The sequence below is a fragment of the Indicator indicator genome, chromosome 13 (assembly GCF_027791375.1).
Source record: "Indicator indicator isolate 239-I01 chromosome 13, UM_Iind_1.1, whole genome shotgun sequence".
Classification (NCBI taxonomy): domain Eukaryota; kingdom Metazoa; phylum Chordata; class Aves; order Piciformes; family Indicatoridae; genus Indicator; species Indicator indicator.
This window is the reverse complement of record NC_072022.1, coordinates 29196164-29216140: the sequence shown is the minus strand read 5'-3', so window position 1 is coordinate 29216140 and position 19977 is coordinate 29196164. Positions and strand designations below refer to the sequence as shown.

General features: G+C 55.8%; 1 protein-coding gene across 1 annotated transcript; it reads right to left on the bottom strand.

Annotated features, from left to right (window-relative positions):
* Nucleotides 1-273: 273 nt before the first annotated feature.
* Nucleotides 274-18057, bottom strand: EHHADH (enoyl-CoA hydratase and 3-hydroxyacyl CoA dehydrogenase). Its single transcript, XM_054386128.1, has 7 exons — nt 17990-18057; nt 14942-15045; nt 13538-13710; nt 11631-11742; nt 10773-10877; nt 7124-7465; nt 274-1544 (listed from the first exon to the last, which is right to left on the bottom strand). The coding sequence occupies exons 1-7, from the start codon at nt 18055-18057 to the stop codon at nt 274-276; spliced, it is 2175 nt and encodes a 724-aa protein (XP_054242103.1).
* Nucleotides 18058-19977: the final 1920 nt, after the last annotated feature.

Genomic DNA, 19977 nt, shown 5'->3' with positions numbered 1-19977 from the left:
GCTGGAGGCACAGCTGTGAAGACCTGAAAGCAGAGCAGGATGAGATCGGCCTTCAGACAGCAGCGTGCAGGGAAGGAGAGGAAGGGGCTGCGGAGGAAGGGCAGATGATGGCAGTGGCTGCTGCAGGAGGCGGGGACTGAGACCGATCAGTGGCCAAAATCATTGTCTGCACAAGCCTAGGAGGTCAGTGCCATTGCTCGAGAGCCTGTGGCACTCGGTTCGATCGAAAGGCAATGCAATTGCAGCTCCCACTCCACAGCAGGCAGCAGGGGATCACAGCTTGCTGCTGCTCTGGCCGAGGCAGGACATCCACTCCTTGAGGGGAGGGCTGCCTGCGGCCACCAGCCTCTGCAGCAGGGCGTGGGGCCGCAGCCCGGGGACGTCAGGGTGAGCCTCGGAATACTTTTGGAGCTTGTCCAGCACCCGCGGGAGCCCTACGGTGGAGGCGTAGAACATGGGCCCCCCCCTGTGCCTCGGCCAGCCGTAGCCGTTGGCGTAGATAACATCCAGGTGTTCCGGGCCGGCCGCGATGCCCTCGGCCAGCACGGCAAAGCCCTCGTTGATGAGGGCGAACAGGCAGCGCTCCAGGATCTCCTCCTGCTGGATGGAGCGGGGCTGGAGGCCGTGCGTGTCCCTGTACTGGCTCAAGAAGCTGTGTAGCCAGGGGTCCGGGCTGGCTGTCCTGCCCCCGGCCCTCTCGTACAGGTACCAGCCCCTGCCAGCCTTCTGGCCGAAGCGGCCACGCTCGCACAGCAGGTCTGGCAGGGGGCTGTAGCGCTGGCCATGGCGCTGCCGCGGGGGGGTCCCTGCGGGGAGCGAGGGCCCCGTCAGGCCCTGGCCCTTCCGAGACCTCCAGCCCACGTCCAGCCCTGCCAGGTCGGACATCCGGAAGGGTCCTATCTTAAATCCAAAATCTTCCAGAGCCTGATCCACTGCCTCTGGCCTGCTGCCCTCCTCCAGAAGGAAGAGTGCCTGCTGCACATAGGGGAACATCATCCTGTTCCCCACGAACCCGAAGCAGTTCCCCACCACCACCCCCACCTTGCGCAGCGCCTTGGCCAGCTGCATGGCAGTGGCGATGGCACCAGGGGACGTGTGCCGCCCGTAGATGATCTCCACCAGCCTCATGACGTGGGCAGGGGAGAAGAAGTGGGTGCCAACGACCTGCTGCGGGCAGCTGGTGGCAGAGGCTATCTCGTCGACGTTCAGGGCTGAGGTGTTGGTGCACAGCAGAGCCTCAGGCTTGCAGACCTGGGACAGCTTGCGGAATATTTCCTTCTTCAGCTGCATGTCCTCAAACACAGCCTCGATGACCAGATCTACATCACCCAGCGCAGCGAAGTCCACACTGAACTGCAGACGGGAAGGGTCGTGGAAATCCAGGCCCTGGGTACCCTGCTCCATTTTCATAGCCTCACGTTCCAAAAGGGCCATCACAGCTTTCCTTCCTGTGTTCAGATACTCCTGGTCCTGCTCCAGGGCCACCACAGGGATCTTGGCCTTAACCAGAGATGTGACAATGCCTCGGCCCATGGTTCCCAGCCCTAGGATAAAAGTGACACAGAATTAGATATTCATAGATTCATAGTCACAGAATGGGTTGGAAGGGACCTTCAAGAGCATTCAGCTCCAATCCCTGCCATGGGCAGGGACACCTCCCACCAGCCCACGTTGCTCAAAGCCTCATCCAGCCTGGCCTTCAACACCTCCAGGCAGGAGGCAGCCACAGCCTCCCTGGGCAACCTGTGCCAGTCTCTCCCCACCCTCACTCTCAAGAATTTCTTCCTCATCTCCAGTCTAAATCTTCCCTCTCCCAGCTCAAAGCCATTGTCCCTCGTCCTACCACTCCCAGCCCTTGTCCAAAGTCCCTCCCCAGCTCTCCTAGAGCCCCTTCAGGTCCTGGAAGGCTGCTCTGAGTTCTCCCTGGAGCCTTCTCTTCTCCAGGATGAACAGTCCCAACTCTCTCAGCCTGTCCCTACAGGGGAGGTTCTCCAGCCCTCTGTGATCATCTTGGTGGCCTTCTCTGGACCTTCTCCAGCAGCTCCAGGTCCTTCTTGTGCTGGGGCTCCAGAGCTGGAGGCAGTACTGCAGGTGGGGTCTGAGCAGAGCAGGGTAGAGGGCAGAATCCCCTCCCTGTGCTGTTGCTCTCCCTGCTCTGGCTGCAGCTCAGCACTCAGCTGGCTCTGGGCTGCCAGGGACCATTGCTGGCTCCTGGGCAGTTTGTCACCAACTGACACCCCCAAGATCTTCTCCTCCAGGCTGTTCTCAGCCACTCTTCACTCAGCCTGGATCTTTGCTTGGCATTGCCCTGACCCAGCTGCAGGACCGTGCACTTGACCTATATCAAAACCTCTTCCATGATCAGAGGTTCTCCAGCTCTCTGCTCAAGAGAAGTTCTGCAGTGCTGTCAGCTGATCCCTCAGTTTGCTTTCATCCACAAGCAGCACAGTCACAGAATCACAGAACAGTCTGGGCTGGAAAGGACCTCCTAAGGTCACCCAATCCAACCCCCTGCACTCAGCAGGGTCTACCCCAACTAGATCAGGTAGCCCAGAGCCCTGACAAGCCTCACCTTGATTATCTCCAGGGAAAAGGCCTCAAACCACCTCCCTGGGCAACCTGTTGAAGTGTTCCACTGCCCTCATAGTAAAGCATGAGCAGTCCCAGCTAGGTTTTAGCCATCCCATGACAGACAGACACATGCCTGTAGTATTTCACTTTCTAAGCCAGGAGAGTAAGCTCACAGATAAGACATGAGCTTGCCAAGCTTGTTTCTGACCTAGAAAAGCTGTCTCTCAACTTCCTACATAACTCTGCACTGGAATGATGTTTAATGAAGCTGGCAGAGAGAGTAATGAAAGCCCCAAGGGTTTTGTTCCATTAGAGTTTGCACAACAGGAATCCCCTGGAAGTATTTTCTAAAATTGGGCTGTAACATTCAGGAGGGATTTTGCTGTCTAGCAGAGAAAGAAGCATTTCTGAGGACTCCTCTTTTATAAAGCTGAGTGATCTTGGGGAAGAATACAGTAGAGCAGAAAACAATGTTAGGGAGTCATTGTGTGTAGAAGGCAGGAAAAGAAAGAGAAAGGGAAATGTTGCTCACTCAGCTCGGCTCACATAGAGCAGAACACAGCTAGGAACGACTCCAGCACTTGTGCAGGATATGCTGCTTTCTGCCCCAAACCATGACAAGTCCTCTGGATTCTTATCTTTCACACAGGGACAGTTTTCAGAGCTGGGTTACCATCTCATGCCCAAGGCACACCAAGGAGTCATCCACAGCCTCCCTGGGTAGCCTGTGCCAGACTCTCACCACCTTCACACTGCAGAACTTCTTCCTCAGCTCCACTCTAACGCTGCTCTGCCTCAGCTCCAAACCATTTCCCCTTGGCCTGTCTCAGACACCCTCAGCAAAAGTCTCTCTGCAGCCTTCCTGCAGGATCCCTTCAGGTCCTGATAGGCAGCTCTGAGATCCCCCTGGAGCCTTCTCCTCTCCAGGCTGCACACCCCCAGCTCCCTCAGCCTGGCCTCATAGCAGAGCTGCTCCAGCCCTTGGAGCATCCTTGTGGCCTCCTCTGGACTCTCTCCTTCTTCTGCTGGGGACACCAGAGCTGGAGGCAGGATTGGAGGTGAGGTCTGAGCAGAGCAGAGCCCAGGGGCAGAATCCCCTCTCCTGCCCTGCTGCCCACACTCCTCTGGCTGCAGCCCAACACACAGCTGCCTGATGGTCCTTTGTTGTGAAATGGACCTGCACTTGAACTCCTGCCAATTCAGGCCAGACATGGATATGACAAATCCATTTGCTGGACAAGCTGAGTGAATAATTACTTTTCATTATAGATCTGTCACATGAGGCACTCACAATATGAAAAGCCATGCAAAATTAATTAAAGGACTTTAGCACCAAACTTGAAAACAAATGACCTCAAATCTGTACAGAGCCGTTTGTGTGCAGGCACACACACAGGGGACAGAGAGCAGTGGGACGCTGCTGAAATTGGATGAATTTCTGTGTTCTGATAGCAATATTCCATTGGAGCTGTGTTCCAGGCCAGACTGGATGAGGCCTTGAGCAACCTGGGCTAGTGTGAGGTGTCCCTGCCCATGGCAGGGGGTTGGAGCTGGATGAGCTTTGAGGTCCAAACTGCCAGCAATAGGCACTAACAGCCCAGAAGGCCAAGGGCAGCCTGGGCTGCAACCAAATCAGTGTGGCCAGAGATGGAGAGAGGGGATCCTGCCCCTCTGCTCTGCTCTGGGGAGACCTCACCTGCAGGGCTGAGTCCAGCTCTGGGGATCCCAGCACAAGAGGAACATGGAGCTGCTGGAGACATTCAAGATCAGACTTGGATGTGGCCCTCAGCAGCCTGATCTACTTGGAGGTGTCCCTGGTGACTGCAGGGGGGGTGCACAAGATGACCTTTGAGGGTCCCTTCCAAGCCAGTGAGGCCTATGTCTGTGACCTCTGCTGGTTCCCACTGTGCAGTGGCAGAGGATGAAAGCAGCAGCAGAGTGCAGCATGGTTTGAGTGCATGGCACAGCACAGCCTGCAGCAGGATGCAGCATGGTGTGAGTGCATGGCACAGCACAGCACAGTCTGCTGCCCATTGGTGACCATGCCCCATGGAGGCTCTGCCTGCCTTGCACTCTGCTCTGAAAACAGCAAGAGCCTGGATCACCTCTCTCGATCAGTACTTACATGGCTGTGCAGCACTGCTTTAAAGACTGCCAGCTCCTCAAAACTCATCCCTAAGAGCCTGACTGCTGCTGCTGCTGTAAGCAGGCACTGGAGAGCCAGCATGTGGCACCAGGGTACAGTATGGCACTGGCTGGACAATGGCTCTTTGTTACATAGCGTGAGACCCCCAGCAACTGTGCTGGCAGCTTCTGTGCCTGCCTCTGCTGCACTGGCAGCATCCCTGATAGCAAAAGGCACAACAGGAGGAAAACCTTCCAGAGGAAGTAGAAAAAGCAGTGGCTGGCAGGAAGAAGTAATGGGAAGCAGTGGCATGGCTTGGTGTGGTCAGAACCAAAAGGAGGTGATCAATACCCTCCAGAATAGGAGATGCCACTTGGAAAATGCAAACATGAGCAAGTGGCACAGACAAAGGAAGCTGTTCCTGAGGGCTCCACTGAGAGGAGCAGTGACTCAGAAAAAGCATCAGGAGCCCTGGGAAGGGTCAAGGCCCTGAGGGCACTGGTAAGCTTTAATGGCCCTGACCAGCTACACCTGGAGCCTCCACCCACACCAGCTGCCCGTGGCCTTCAGAGCTCCATATAAGCTCAGACCTGGGCCTTCAGTCCTTTGCTAAGCTACACTGGAGGAATCCTGGTGGCTTCCTGTGGCAGGCTATGGACACTACTGATCCAGGTTTTAGGCTGCAGATTGCCTTCCCAGCTTGGACCTGTATCCTAGTGGGGACTTTGCTTGCTCCTCTGTGCTTCTGGCCAAGCTCTCTGGGCCTGCCCTGCGTGCATTGCTCAGGTACTGTGAATAACTGACACAGCAGAGGCTGTGCTGCCATCCAGAGGGAGGGATGGATTGAGAGGACCTTCATGAAGCTCAGCAAGGAGAGGTGTCAAGTGCTGCGTCTGAGGAGTAGTTCTGTGTACCAGTGTGTGCTGGGGGCTGGCTGGCTGGCAAGCAGCTCTGCAGCTGGGGGCTCAGGGGACACCAAGCTGACTGTGAGCTGCTGAGTACCCTTGTGGCACAGCAAGGCAGTGGTACAGGGGCTGCATGAGGAGGAGTCCTGCTGCCAGGTGGAGGGGGCCAAACTCTTCCCTCTGTGTAGCACTGGTGAGGCAATACCTGGAGCTGGGAGTCCAGTTCTGGCCCCCCAGCATGAGAGTGATATGGAGCTAGTGGAGTAAGTTGAGTGAAGGGCCACCAAGATGATGTTTCATGAGGAAAGGCTGAGAGACTGTAACTCCAGCCTAGAGAAGGTGGGGGGGTGTCTCCCCAAGGGATATGAACACCTGCGAGGAAGGTGTGAAGGAGCTGGAGGCCCACTGACAGGGCTAGAGGCAATGGGCAGAGAGAGAGGCTCCACCCGAGCTGGTTTTACTGTGGGGGTAACTGAGCACTGGCACAGGTTGCTCAGAGAAGTTGAAGAGTCCTCAACATGAGGAGAATATTCTTTGATGTGAGGCTGCTGGAGAGGTTGTGGAGTCTCCTTCTCTGGAGACTTCCAACCCCACTTGGCTGTGTTCTGTGTGCCCTGCCCTGGGTGCCCCTGCCCTGGCAGGGAAGTTGGACTGGGTGATCTCTGGAGGTCCCTTCCAACCTCTGCCATGCTGTGAATGAGCTTCAAGAGCTCATATTGCAAGGCCTAAGAAGCACCCAGGAGACAGCAGAGCTGACCTGGGGAGCTTCCCCTGCAACATGAAGTCTTCCAAGTGCTCCATTCCTTGTCTAACCATTTTTGAGTGGTGCTTGCAACAGCCAGCTCCAGGACTCTGCTTTTTAAATCACAGCAGGGCAGTGAAATTGCTCTTATCAAAAATTAAGGCATTGTCTTGCTGGGATACAAAATGGCAGGAGTAGATTCCAGTGAGATGAAATCTTCTTAAAATACAGCTGTCAAAATATTGTTGTGTGAACATGTCCCTGGGTGACTGTGCACAGGCACCTGCAGTGCAGGACTGGACCAGGAGGAGAATGCTAGGGAAATCTGCTTGGAACAGGGAACAAAGCCAGGACTCAGCAGCTTGTCATAGACCACAGAATGGCTCAGGCTGGAAAGGGACCTCAGAGATCACTTACTCCAAACCCCTGCCATGGGCAGGGACACCTCTCAACTCAGCTGCCCAAGGCCTCATCCAGCCTGGCCTTGAACACCCCCAAGCAGGAGGCAGTCACAGCCTCCCTGGGCAGCCTGTGCCAGACTCTCACCACCCTCACACTGCAGAACTTCTTCCTCAGCTCCACTCTAACCCTGCTCTGCCTCAGCTCCAAACCATTCCCCTTGGCCTGTCTCAGATACCCTCGGAAAAAGTCCCTCTGCAGCCTTCCTGGAGAATCCCTTCAGGTCCTGGCAGGCAGCTCTGAGGTCCCCCCAGCCTGTGCTGATACTGAGTGTGTGACCCAGGTCCTGGCGCCCTTAGCCGCGGGCAGCAGCAGCCTTACCTATGACAGCGGCGGTGCGGATGGGCTGGGGGGCAGCGTGCTGCCAGGAAGCTCCCGTGGCTGTTGCCCACCTGTGCACGGCTCTCTCCGCAAAGAAGAGGTACTTCAGCGCCTGGGCCTGGCCCGAGGCCAGCAGCACCCCGAACAGCTCCCGCTCCCGCCGCACGCCGGCTGCGAAGGGCTGCTCGGTGCTGGCTCTGACCGCCTGGAAGCACAGCTCCGGGGCCAGGGACCCGCGGGCCTGCTTCTTCACCTTTACCAGGGCCTCGCTGAGAAATGCTTCCATGTTGGGCAGTTCTGGAACCGGCTTCAGGCTGAGCCTGCGGGGTCCCAGTGGCTGTCCTGCAGGCAGAGAAGCGGAGATGTGGAAGAGAGCAGCCGCAGAGCCCCAAGCGCTCCCTGCTGCCCACGCCGCAGGCTGCCTCTGGCCCCAGACACTTGTGTGGTGCACAGAGTGCCCAACTGACTCTGCCGGCCAAATGCATTCCAGCCGAGGTCCTGACCCCGGTACTTGTGAGGGAGACTGGGAAACACATCCTGACTGAATTCTTCCCTGACCACAGGAATCCCTCTGCTCGCTGTGGGACTACCCCAGAGGGTAGTTCAGCTGAGGAGCTCAGTAGGGAGAGCTCAGGCTGGTGTGCCAGCAGGGGCTGATGGAGCAGCTGCACAGCTCCAGGAGGCTCACTGCAGACAGGGGTTGCTATGGTGACACCCAGAAAGGATTTGAGTTGAGAGATGCCAACATCGTCTCCAGAAGTACAAACCTTGGTACCTGCTAGGAGATCTCTGACTTGTCTGTCCTCAGGCTCTTCCTAGGCTCTTAATGGCAGCTTGCCTCAGAGAGGACCATGAAGGGCCAAGATGAAAAATTCAGGATGCATCCCCTTAACACTCCAACATGTTCACAAAGACCTTCCTGTTGTCACAGCCACATGCAGACCACTAACTGCAGCAGTGCTCTCAGCTGCACCCAGGGCTGCCACCAAAGCAGGGTGGTGGCTGGGCCCCCTCCAGAGAGAACCTCATGCTGAGAAGCTCTGTGGCACAGTCTCACTGCCCTGGCTTCTCTAAGGTCTGCCACAGGAGCACACTTCCTTCCCAGGTGAGATACTCCATCCAGCTCCACTTCTGCCTCCTGTCTGAGTTAGGGAGCTGCCAGTGAGGCAGCAGAGGAGCAGGAAACCACAGGCAGGAAGCCAAAGGGCAGGAACAACAGCAGCACTGTTGTGTCCTGACTCCAGCTCAAAGAACGTGTCCTGACTCCAGCTCTTCCTGCAAGGCTGAGCAGTGTTGAAGTGGAACAGAAAGAGGAGTCTGCAGGATGAGGTAAGAAACTGATTCCCTGAAATGGTCTGCAGAGCTCAGGGCTTCTCATTAAGCCTTTTAGAGGGCACAAAGCTGAGCACCACTGTGCAAGGAGCTGCCATTGTGATTACAGTTCACGAGAACAATGTTTTCACATCAACAGTGAACGTGCTCTGCAGCTGCCACTGCTGCAGGATCTCATCAGGAGAATGTTCATTTGGTTTAGAATCCTTTGTGTCTCCCTTCAAAGGATGTTTTTAACCCTGGAATGCTCTTTATCCACAGCTCTTTACTTAGTACTTACACAGGGAGTTTCTTTTCCTCACAAGAGAAAACCTCAGGTTTGACCCAGACAGATCTGATGGCTGGAAGGCCACTTAAGGCTGAGCAGGTCAAGGGACTTCATCTGACATCTGTGGCATGGAAAGGACTGGTACAGAAGGGACACTGCTGGAAGCCTTGGAGCTTGGTCTGCAGATGGCAAATGGTCCTTGTGAACACGAATACTGCTGGGGCCAGGGCACAGGTCCTCAGAGCAAGAATGGAAAAGTAGCTCTGCTGAGGCTCCTGGAACAACACTTTCCCTGAGCTGCAGCCTAGCTAAGGTTTGCTCAGTGAGTCTACAGCACCTCCATGAAGTGTCTTTGCTTCTGCAGTGCTTGTAAGACTCGAGCAGATTTATGGGCAGGAGAAAACTGATCTGAACTCTCCAAGGCCTCATCCAGCCTGGCCTGGAACATCTCCAGGTCTGGAGCTCCTGTGCTAGGTAGTGAGCTGGGAAACACCCAGATGTTTGTTCTGGGTGTGTTGATTGTGCCGCCTACAAACCCCTGCAGAGGTCCAAGCATCTCTGACCAACTCCTGTAACAAAGGAGAGAGGAAACAAGATGATGTGGATCTGGAGGGGCAGGAGTCCTGGCTGAGGCTCTGGGACGTTAGAGGAATACTTTGATGCTGGAGAAGACCTCACATGTGAGGTATAACCTTCTGGCTGCTGTTTAGCATCTCCTGCTGGGCTGAGAGTGTCACTATTTCATCTCTTCAGCCCAAGCCTGCAAGATTCATGGGACTCAATAAATTTGAAGATGGTGCATCTAACATGAAGACAATTTGCTTTTTCCCTTTGAAGGCAGAATTAAAACAAACTCAGCTTGTCAGGATCCCACTTCAGCCTATCAAAGAGAACACACAAGCTGGGAAGCAGTTTTGCACTTCTGCTTTCTAAAAAGAAAAATAAAGATATCTCAAAGGAGTAAGAGGAAATATCTTTGGTTTGCTGAGACAGTCGGATTGCAGATGGGGAAAGAGAAAAGGGGACTGCTTATGGCAGCAGTTCTGCACTCAAAATGAAGCTCAAAAGCACCAAGAGAATACAGTGAGCAGGAAGGGCATCTCCTGCAGAAGTCTAGCCAAAGAACAGACCCTCCTGCACTCAGCTGGTGACTCTCAAGTTGCGTACCGATCTTGAAGAGTTGCCCATTCACTGCACCAGCTTAAAATATGGTGGTCACCCAGGACAAAACTTCTGTTTCAGCTTCTAGCACAGGAGAAGTCCTCCTACAGAGAAGGAAGAGCCTTGCCTGCAGTGAGGAGAGCTGCAGCAGCAAAAGCAGCACCAAAGCACTGCCTGTGAGGGCCATGCCATCCGAGCAGAGGGCTTTATGCTTCCTTCATGCATGGCATTGTGACAGCTCCAGATGAAATCCCAATGGAAGTCAACGATCTGTTTCCAAAGGAGCAAGGAGCTCAGGAGTGGGAAAATATCCTGTTGTGCCTCAAGGTGACACTGCTCAGGCTGCATAGGGAATGCCCCTCCTCCTGTGTGAACTTCATGGACTTTGATTTTGCTCTTTCTGAGGTGGGAGTAACAAAATCTCTCAACATCCCTGCACTCCTCACAGGCTGTTCTCTTACACTGCAGCTAAGGGATTAGGGACAGAGACACTTGCAGACTCCTGCACTGTGAAGCTGTGCTGGGGAGGTGCCAGCCCCTGCTGCAGTACCAGCTGTGACCCCAAACTGGAGATGGAAGGGGCACTCACTCCCAAACTTCAGTGGAGTGCAGCAGCCTAGGAGCATGTGAGCCTGGAGAAGTGGTGAAGAACTTGATGTGGATCTGTTCTCCAAATCCTCACTTCAATTCTTGCAGCTCTCTAGCATCTGAATTTTTCACTTCAGATAACAGCAAGCAAGCTCTGCGATTAATTCTATCTTACATGGCTGCCAAAGCTCAGTGAATGGGAGCAGACACTGCAATAAGCTCTGTGGGCTTTGTCCTCACCCTCTCCAGCCCTGAAACATCACCAATTATTTCTTGGCATTGCTACAATTCTTTCCTCACCAATCACTTTGTTTGCCATGTGAATTGCTGCCTCAGTTGTGTTTTCTTCCACAATGTCATCAACCAAGCCCAGCTTCAGAGCTTCAGCTGCTGGAATGTGTTTTCCTGTGGTTAAAAAGAGAAATGAGGTGAGTGCAGTGGGGAGTGGTGGGCAGCTGAATTCTGTTCATGGATGCATGGAGTCCTGGATCATCCAGTTCCAACCCCTGCCATGGGCAGGGACACCTCCCACCAGCTCAGGTTGCTCAAGACCTGATCCAACCTGGCCCTGAACACCTCCAGGGAGGGGACAGCCACAGCCTCCCTGGGCAACCTGTGCCAGTGTCTCCTCACCCTCACTACAAAGAATTTCTTCCTCATCTCCAGTCTCAATCTCCTATCCCTCAAGCTTAAATCCATTGCCTCTCAGTTTATCACCACAGGCCCTTCTAAAAAAGTCCCTTCCCAGCTCTCTTGCAGCCCCTTCAGGTACTGGCAGGCAGCTCTAAGGTCCCTCCAAAGCCTTCTCTTCTCCAGGCTGAACACTTCCAGCTCTCTCAGCCTGTCCTCATAGCAGAGGTGCTCCAGCCCTTGGATCATCATTGTGGCCCCCTCTGGACTCATTCCCACAGCTCATTTGCTCAGGTGATCAGAACCTGAGCCATGCTTGCCCTCAAGCACACAAAGTGCATTCCCACCACTCCATGCCTTGGAAGCAAGGATGTCCCTTTCTTGGTGGTTTACCAGTGGGAGAAAGCTGAATGGCAACCCCAGCAGGTACCCAGGCAAGCAGTGAATGCTCATCATCTGGCCAAGCTAGTGCTGTGACTCAGCTCCACATCCTTATCCACAGAGCAAGGCCAAGGCATAGTCCTGTACCTGTTGTGATCATGTCCAGAGCAGCTGGGACCCCAATCAGCCTGGGCAGGCGCTGAGTGCCTTCAGCACCTGGAAGTAACCCAATGGTGACCTCTGGCAAACCCATCCGTGCCTGAAACAAAGCCAAAGGGAGCAGATCTGCTTAGAAAGAATGAGGAACTCTGGGCAGAGCAAGGAGCCACACAGGGCTCCTCTGGGAAGCCTCAGCACTTCCACACAGAAACTTCTCCCCTGTTTTTTGCGACAGAAGACAAAAGCTCACTCAGCCACTTCAGAACTTGTGTCCAAATGCAGAGGACAAACATCACCTCTCAGAGGATGGCTGGGTGATGGGACAGCACAGGAGGAGAGCTGTGGGGCCAACAGCATCCCCCAGATTGACACCTGCAAATTACAAATCTTGCAATCCTGGAATGGCTCAGGTTGGAAGTGACTTCAGAGCTTATCTGCTCCAACCTCCTGCCATGCCCAGGGATGCCTCTCAACTAGTCTCAGCTGCTCAAGGCCTCATCCAGCCTGGCCTTGAACACCTCCAGGCAGAAGGCAGCCACAGCCTCCCTGGGCAGCCTGTGCCAGACTCTCACCACCCTCACACTCAAGAACTTCCTCAGCTCCACTCTAACCCTGCTCTGCCTCAGCTCCAAACCATTCCCCTTGGTCTGTCTCAGACACCCTCAGCAAAAGTGTCTCTGCAGACTTCCTGCAGGATCCCTTCAGGTCCTGGCAGGCAGCTCTGAGGTCCCCCTGGAGCCTTCTCCTCTCCAGGCTGCATACCCCCAGCTCCCTCAGCCTGGCCTCACAGCAGAGCTGCTCCAGCCCTTGGATCATCTTTGTGGCCTCCTCTGGACTCTCTCCAGCAGCTCTGGGTCCTTCTCCTGCTGGGGACACCAGAGCTGGAGGCAGGATTGGAGGTGAGGTCTGAGCAGAGCAGAGCCTAGGGGCAGAATCCCCTCTCCTGCCCTGCTGTTCACACTCCTCTGGCAGCACACAGCTGCCTGCTGGCTCCTGAGGAGTTGCTCAGCACCCAGCACCCCCAAGGCTCTTTCATCAGGGCTGCTCTCAACCCACTCTGCACTCAGCCTGGATTTGTGCCTGAGATTGGATTGACCCAGCTACAGGACCTTGCCCTCTGACTGGTTGAGCTTCTGCAGATGGCACTGGCCCACTGGCACCCACAGGGATGCTTTCAAGCCAATGTTAGAAAGTGCTGGAGGGCATTCTGAGACTCACCTGTGAGCTCCCTCTTCTAGTCCTTGGGAGTTTAGTAAAGGAAAAAGGAACTGAACTCTTCCCTAGGCTTCTTCCCCATGGCTCCTGGTGCACCTGATCATTGAGCAGGGTTGTGGCAGAGCAGCCAGAGGCTGCTTCTCTTAAAAGTCTCTCTAGATTCTGTTGTTTCAAAACCCTGAGTTTGCACAGTGCCTACTGGGCTCTTACTTTATTTTGAGGGTGCTGGAAGCCTGGAGCAGGCTTCCCAGAGAGGTTGTGGAGCTACCTCCTCTGCAGGCTTTCCAAACTCACCTGGATGTATTTCTGTGTAACCTGCTCTAGGGTGACCCTGCAGGGAGTTGCCTTAGGTGGTTGCCAGAGGTCTCTTCCATCCCCCAACACTCTGATCCAGTAAGGCTTAGGAAAGCAGGGCTCGTGTTGCAGGTGAGGAGTGAGCACAGCCTTGTGTCTGTCCTGGGCAGGTGACCCCAGCCAAGGCACTGCCCCACTGCTCTCCAGAGCTGTCTCCCACCCTGCCCACAGCCATGTCTGCACAGATTCACACAATGGGTTGGGCTGGAAGGGGCTTTGAAGGGCATCCAGCTCCACCCCCCGCCCCAGGCAGGGACACCTCCCACTAGCCCAGATCCATGCCCCTGCTGCCTTCACCAGACCCTCTGGTTCTCAGTGTGTGTTACCTTCCTGTGTGCAATCCGATAGTGGCAGCCAAGTGCCACCTCCAGGCCTCCCCCCAAGGCATAGCCCTCAATGGCAGCCACCACAGGCTTCCTGCTGCTTTCTATGAGGGAGACGATGGGGCCCAAGCCAATGCCCTGTCCCTTGGAAGATGAAAATCCCTTAATGTCAGCTCCTGAGGTGGCATAAAGAAATGAAGAGCAATTAGTGGGTGAGGCAGGTTCTCCCCTCTGTGCTGCTGAACACAGCTGCTCACAGATGATCAGGATCTGTAGAGGATGCTGCTGACAGCAGAGTGGTTAACAGGAATCAATCCCTTTGGGGAACACCTTGAAGAAACCCAGGCTCCTTGACCCTATTCAGAGAGCTCACAAGAAGGCTAAGTGCAGAAATGCCTTTGGGACTGGACTAGGTGACCTATGCAGGTTCCTTCCAACCCAAACCATTCTGTGATGGTTACTGTAATGATCACACAGACATCCATGATTGAGTCTGGAATAGTTAGGTGCAAGTTATTACTGACAAGCAATGGAGAGCTCCACAGCAATTCCCTAGCTTCCCAGGATTCTACAGCTGGAGAGGATCTGCTGTTCACCACTGGCCCTGCCCAGGCACGCTCCACATGCTGGCACAGGTGGTGCTCCAGAGATGTTACACAAAGAAAGATATGGAGGGTCAGGAGGCACCAGGGCATTAGGAATGTTGTGTTGGAAGAGACCTTTGAGATCTCCAAGTCCAACCGCTCTCCCAGAGCTCACAACCCACACTGCTGCTGAGTCACTGCCCCTGCACCACCTCCCTCAGCACCACGGCCAGGGGTGGGGACTCCACCACCTCCCTGGGCAGCCTGGGACTGCCTGAGAGCCCTTGTGGGGAAGAAATTGCTCCCAAGACCCAACCTGTCTCTGAGGCAGGACACAAGAGGTGCACAAGCCCTGCACTGCCTGTGGCAACAGATATCAGCCTCAGCTCAGCAGCAGCTGAGCCAAAGCCAAGCACCTGTGCAGAGCAAAGTCTGACACTGCTTGAGGCAGTGACATTGTTTGGGGAAGGAGAAGCAGTTGCTTGGAAACAAGGAGCTGAACCCTGGAGTTCTTCCATGACTGAACCTAGAATCTGCTCAGATTTCAGAAAGAACTCTGCATTTCCTGGCCCTTGGCTGGTGCCTCTGAGCAGCTGTCTCTCCTTTCAGCATGAACATGCAGCTTATTTTTGGCCTGCACCAGGCAGGTTGTCATATGCTCTCCCTCAGCTGTGGCACAGCAGAACAGCAAAGCCACTGCCTGGTGGCCATTGCCAGCCAACTCAGGGCTTTCATCAACAGTGTTACAGGCAAAGAACCTCCAGGGATGGTGGTGGAAAGGGTTTCTTCTCTTTCCTAGGCTGTAGGATGACAAATGTCTTACCTCCACTGAAGTGCCCATTGTCACCACAAATCATAACAGCTTTCACTGAGGGATCTTCATCTGCTCTCTTCAGTCCATCCTCTAATGCCCGGACAACTGCCAAGCTGAAAGGGAGCAGAACTCAGTCAGTGCCCTTCCGAGAGGTCTGCACTGCACACACCGAAGTGTCCCAGGCAAAATCAGAACAATGTCCAAGCAGCTCTCTCCCCTGGCTGTCTTCTGCCACAGCCTTACCAGGGCAATTCTGTGAGTTTCCCTCTTCCTTCATGGGCCAGTGCCAAACCCCAGCAAGGTTCTGAGTCCTGAGCTGTTGTTCCCCCACTGCAGAGCTTCTCCTGGCTGTGGCACTGCTGTTCCCAGAGCAAGCAGCACAGGGCCACATTCTTTTGGAGATGTCTTTGGGAACTAAACATTTGGATTTTCAGGAAAGCAATTCAGCATCATTTGAAAACCATTAATGGTAAAACACTACCAGCTGAGGGCTTTGTAAGAGGGCCCAGGAGCTGCAGGGATGAAAAGCTGTCGTGCAGACACCTGGCAGGAGTGCTGCTGTGCCTCACCTGGTGAAGGTCTGTGCCTAGGTCCAGACTTAATGCTTGTGGGAGGCTGACAAAGGCAACTTGAGCCTAAACAAATACCCAGGACCTTTTTGGCTGTCTCATCTGAACGTATTTCACAGGCACAAGCAGAAAATGGTCAGCAAAGGATTCACAGAGAACTGCAAAGTGCCCAGTGGGGAGGGGCTGGAGCAGAGCAGCAGCAGCTTAGTAGTCCTATACAGAGCATCTGTGCCTGCTGTCAAATTCAGCTTAGAGGCTTGCAGGACACAGCTGCTGTCTGCAGTGTTCACTGCCTGCTGTCACCTCCACAGCCAAACAGTGCCAACAGCAGTCACAGACCTGCTCCCTTGTGCTCCAGCACAGCAAGAATGCAGAAGCAGAAGGAACATAGAAGCACCCAGAGTGAGCTCTACCTTCCCAGCCACAGGTCTCAGCTAGAACCTACTTGATGGCAAGTAGGAGATAGCTACAGATCCCTTCTCAAGCAGCCATTACCCTGGCATGTGATCAAAGATCACAACCACATCTCAAGTTACATTTTCACAGCACCTTAACTGATTGCCCTGGTTTTGCTGGGACAGAATCCCAGGCCAGCCCTGGGCTGCAGGCCATCAGCAGCTCTGAGCCAGCCAGCATAGCTGACTGGAGTAGGCTAGAGGTGAGGGCCAGGCCATCAGCACCACACTCAGGACGAAGGAGGAGCTTTGCTGAGGAGAGGGGAGCCTCTTGCTAGAGCCTGCTGCTCAGGGTCCTCCTTATCCTCCTTCTCTCCTGCTCCTGAGGGCTGTCTTTCTGGATATTGTGGCTGCTGTACTGTTGCTGGGCTGAATATAGCTTTACAGCTTTTGTTACCATTGGCATTAACTTGGGTATTTCATTAAATCCCTTTTTCATTCCAACCTGTGAGTCTTCTCCCCCTTCTGTCTGGGGAGGGGTCACTGGGTGACAGAGCAAATGCCCCAAACAGGGGCGCAGTGTTGACACCCATCTAAACCCATGCTGTGTAGGATCCAACCTTTCATTCAAGGTCAGCCTGGATGTGTCCTTTGGCAGCCTGCTCTAGCTGGAGGTGTCCCTGCTGACTGCAGAGGGGTGGACAAGATGCCCTTAGAGGATCCCTTCTAACCCTGTGCAAGCTGTGAATCTCAACAAGTCCCTCCAAGTTGTCTTCTCATGGTAATTATCTGTTAAAATGACCTCACCCCATTCTTTAACCTGCTGCAGCCAGAGTGGGCACCAGCAGTCACTGCCCAGCAATGTAGCTCCCTGTGAGGAGCAGCATCTGCATTTCCTGTTCATGCTCTTGTCTCTCCTGGCTCTGTTTCAGCAAGCTGGTGTGGGTTACACTGTGAGTATCACTGCAGTGGTGGCTTTGCTTTGTGACCACACATTGGCTTGGCACTCTGCACACTGGTACTGAACAGCTCTTTGCCTGTGGCCACTCAAAAAGGGTCTGTGTGCTGCTCAGGTCTAGAGAACCTAACCCACAGCCCCGTGACGAACTCTCTAAAGCCAAAGAGCAGAGACAACCTTTCCAAACACACGAAACCAAACATTCCAGAGGCCTACAGACTGGGTTTGGCTTTGCTGCTTGTCACTGCCTTGTGTTTGAGATCGCCTGGGGCTTTCTTGGTGAAGATCAGTATTTAGAGGCCAGTTCCTTACTCTTTTAAAAGGCAAATGAGCTGCCTTGGCTTCTGCCAGCCCTGGCTGTGGGTTCATCCCGGTGCCAGCTCCTCTGGCTGAGCCACGTCTGTTATCTCCAAAGCCCTTTGCCCTAACCCCTGTGTTCACTTGGATGGCACAGTGACCTGCAGCAGATCTGAGAGGGAAAACGGCTTTCAACTATGAGCTTTGAAGAAACTCCAGGATTAAACAAGGAACTGCTACCACTGCTGTGCAATTCCTAGCTGGAAGCATCATCCTGATGTTTAAAGACTGGGAAGTGATGAGAAATACACCTGGGATTCTGAAGAGTTTCCAGGGGAGATGACAGCAAGAGCCTGACACCTCTTCTGCAAAAGCACCCAGCCACTAGAAATGACAGTAAAGAGAGCTGATGGAGGAGTTCACCCTGGGTCTGGCCACGGGAGATATAAGCTGCTGCGGCTACCGAGCGGTGGTGTCTGGGGAGGTCCCTGCAGCAAAGGCTTTCGCGGGGCTGCCTGCCCGGGCATCAGGAGTGGTCTCGGACGGGTAAGGAGAGTAGGCAAGCAGGTGACGAGGAAAGAAATCAGAGAACCCCCACCCCGCTCAACAGGCAGCGCCAGCCATCGCCCCTGCCGCCGCCGCCGCGCCCGCTGTCCGGCTCGACGCCCGTAGCACGACTCGGCGCCCGTAGCCCGGCTCGGCGCCCGCAGATCGGCTCAGCGCCCGTAGCACGGCTCGGTGCCCGCAACCCGGCTCGGCGCCCGTAGCCCTCAGCAGCGGCGCGGCCGGACAGGGGCGGGACCCCTGCGGCGGGGGCCGGCTCGGCGCCCGCCGTTACCTCAGCGCGTTGACCGGCGGGTTGCAAAGCCGGATGATGGCCACGGCCCCCCTCGCCTGCAGCGCCATGCTGACCACCCGCAGCTCTTTGTGCTCTCCAGCACCCTGCCAGGGCCAGGCCCAGCACCAGCCTGCCTCGCCCGGCCCCCGCCGCGCCCAGCCCGCAGGCCGGCCAGCCCCGTCGGGGCGGGACATCTACAGCGGGAGTGCCGAGCGCGGCCCCGCGGGAGTTAGCCCGGTGCTTATCATGAGCTCCAGGTACGGTTATGGACCCTGGGTAACTTCGGGCGCTATTTTACACCCAGCACCTCAGCTTAGTGCAGCGATACCAAACGTAGCTGGTCTGGGGGCCGGGGCACACTGGTCGGCAGGGCCAGGGCAGCGATTGAGCCCCTCGACTCAGCACTGCTAGGGCCACACCTCAGACACTGGGCTCACTTTTAGGGCTTATAGTGCAAGAACGTGTCCAGCACCCCTAGGTCTTTCCCTGCTGGGCAGTTTCCTGCCACTCTCCCCAAGTCTGAAGCGTTCATGGGGCTGTTGTAACCCAAGTGTAACCCTTAGCTTGTTAAAGAACCCAGTGTCTGCCGTCTGTCTGCCGGTCCAAGCCCACCGCTAGGCTCCCACGTTTGTGTGGTTTCCAAGCAGCACCTCCCGGCTCGCCGCGGAACTGCTGCTGCGGGTGAAGCATCTTCCAAGGAGTGGGACAGGGCAGGGGACAGCCGGTAGCTGCGTGATGCTCCCTGCTCGGCACTGAGAGGTGTGGCTGTCACAAGGGGTGGAGAAATGCAGGTAGGGAGCAGAGAAGTGAGAGCAGAGGCAAGCACGAGTGCTGCCATGCAGGCATTGCTGCCTCCGGGGGTTGGCTCTACACGACTGGTGCGCAGCGGGTACAGCACCAAAGCAAAGCAGGGCTGCGACCAACTATCCGTGCAGGCCATGAACAGAGGGTGTTGGCCATCACCCGCAGTCCTTCTGGTGCTGGAGGCCCCGGAGCTGGCCCGCACCGGCCTGCCTGCGGAGGGCTTGGCCGGGGCTTGTCCCCACTCCCGGAGCCCCGACCCTCAGCAGCCTGTCCAGGGCTCAGCTCCGGTGTCCTCCGCCCGCCGGGAGCTCCGCACAAAGCCTCCGCCTCCCCTCGCTCGGGCCCCGGCGGGGCGGAGCGGGGCCCGGACGTGACGCGAGCGGCGAGGCCGGCGCCGGGAGGGGCGGTGCAGCTGGTGCTGGACGCGGTGCCCAGGTAACGCGGCGGGGGCGGCCGGACCAGGCCTGGGCGTCTCTTTCTTTAGTGGCCGGGGTAGCGAGAGGGTCTCTGCGCCAGGGGTCCCTCAGAGCCCGGGCACTGTGCGGGCGTCCGGCGCCTCTGAAACCCGGGCCGGCCGCCGGTGCGGACCGTCCCATTCCGCCTTACTGAGCGCCTCCCGGTGCTCCCTAGCTGCCCGTTCTGCTTTGCATGGGGCCAGCCGGGATTCGCTTGCTCCCGATTCGAGGCGCGTAGCTCCCACGCTTGCATCTTTGGGGGAACCCAAACAAAATCCCCCCCAACACCACCACCCAGAGGCATTTGTATTTAAAAGGCAGGGGCGGGGGCGCTGTGCACAGCGCTGGCTGTTTCTCATCCCAGTACAAAGCCAGACAAGGAGAGGCAATGCCTATTTTGAGGCAGGTGAGCAGTCGCGGGGTGTGATCCCTTCATCCCGGCGGGAGGAAGAGCTTCGGTAAATCTCCAGACAGACCCTGAAGTGGTTTATCGCTGAGTTCAGACTGCGGAGGCTGTTGTAATCCTGGCTGAGCAGAGCGGCCCAGGGGCTGCTGAGAGCGAGAACCCAGTGCAGGCTGCCATCGGTCTGTGCCCTGTTGGGTAAAACCCCCAAGGGTCGCAGTTGCAGCTCCTCTCTCCCCTGGCAGGGGTTTGGAAGAGTGCAGGGGATGGCTTTTGCAGAGGCTTTGCTTGGAGCAGCTCTGTCTTGGCCCCGCGGGGTGAAGCAG

Coding starts and splice junctions, on each gene's coding strand:
- EHHADH (XM_054386128.1), bottom strand. CDS start 18,057: ATGGCGCTGCAGGCGAGGGGGGCCGTGGCCATCATCCGGCTTTGCAAC. Junction 11,743..13,537: donor ATCGGATTGCACACAGGAAG/GTAACACACACT, acceptor GCTTTGTTTCAG/GCACGGATGGGTTTGCCAGA. Junction 10,878..11,630: donor TCTGGACATGATCACAACAG/GTACAGGACTAT, acceptor TTTTAACCACAG/GAAAACACATTCCAGCAGCT.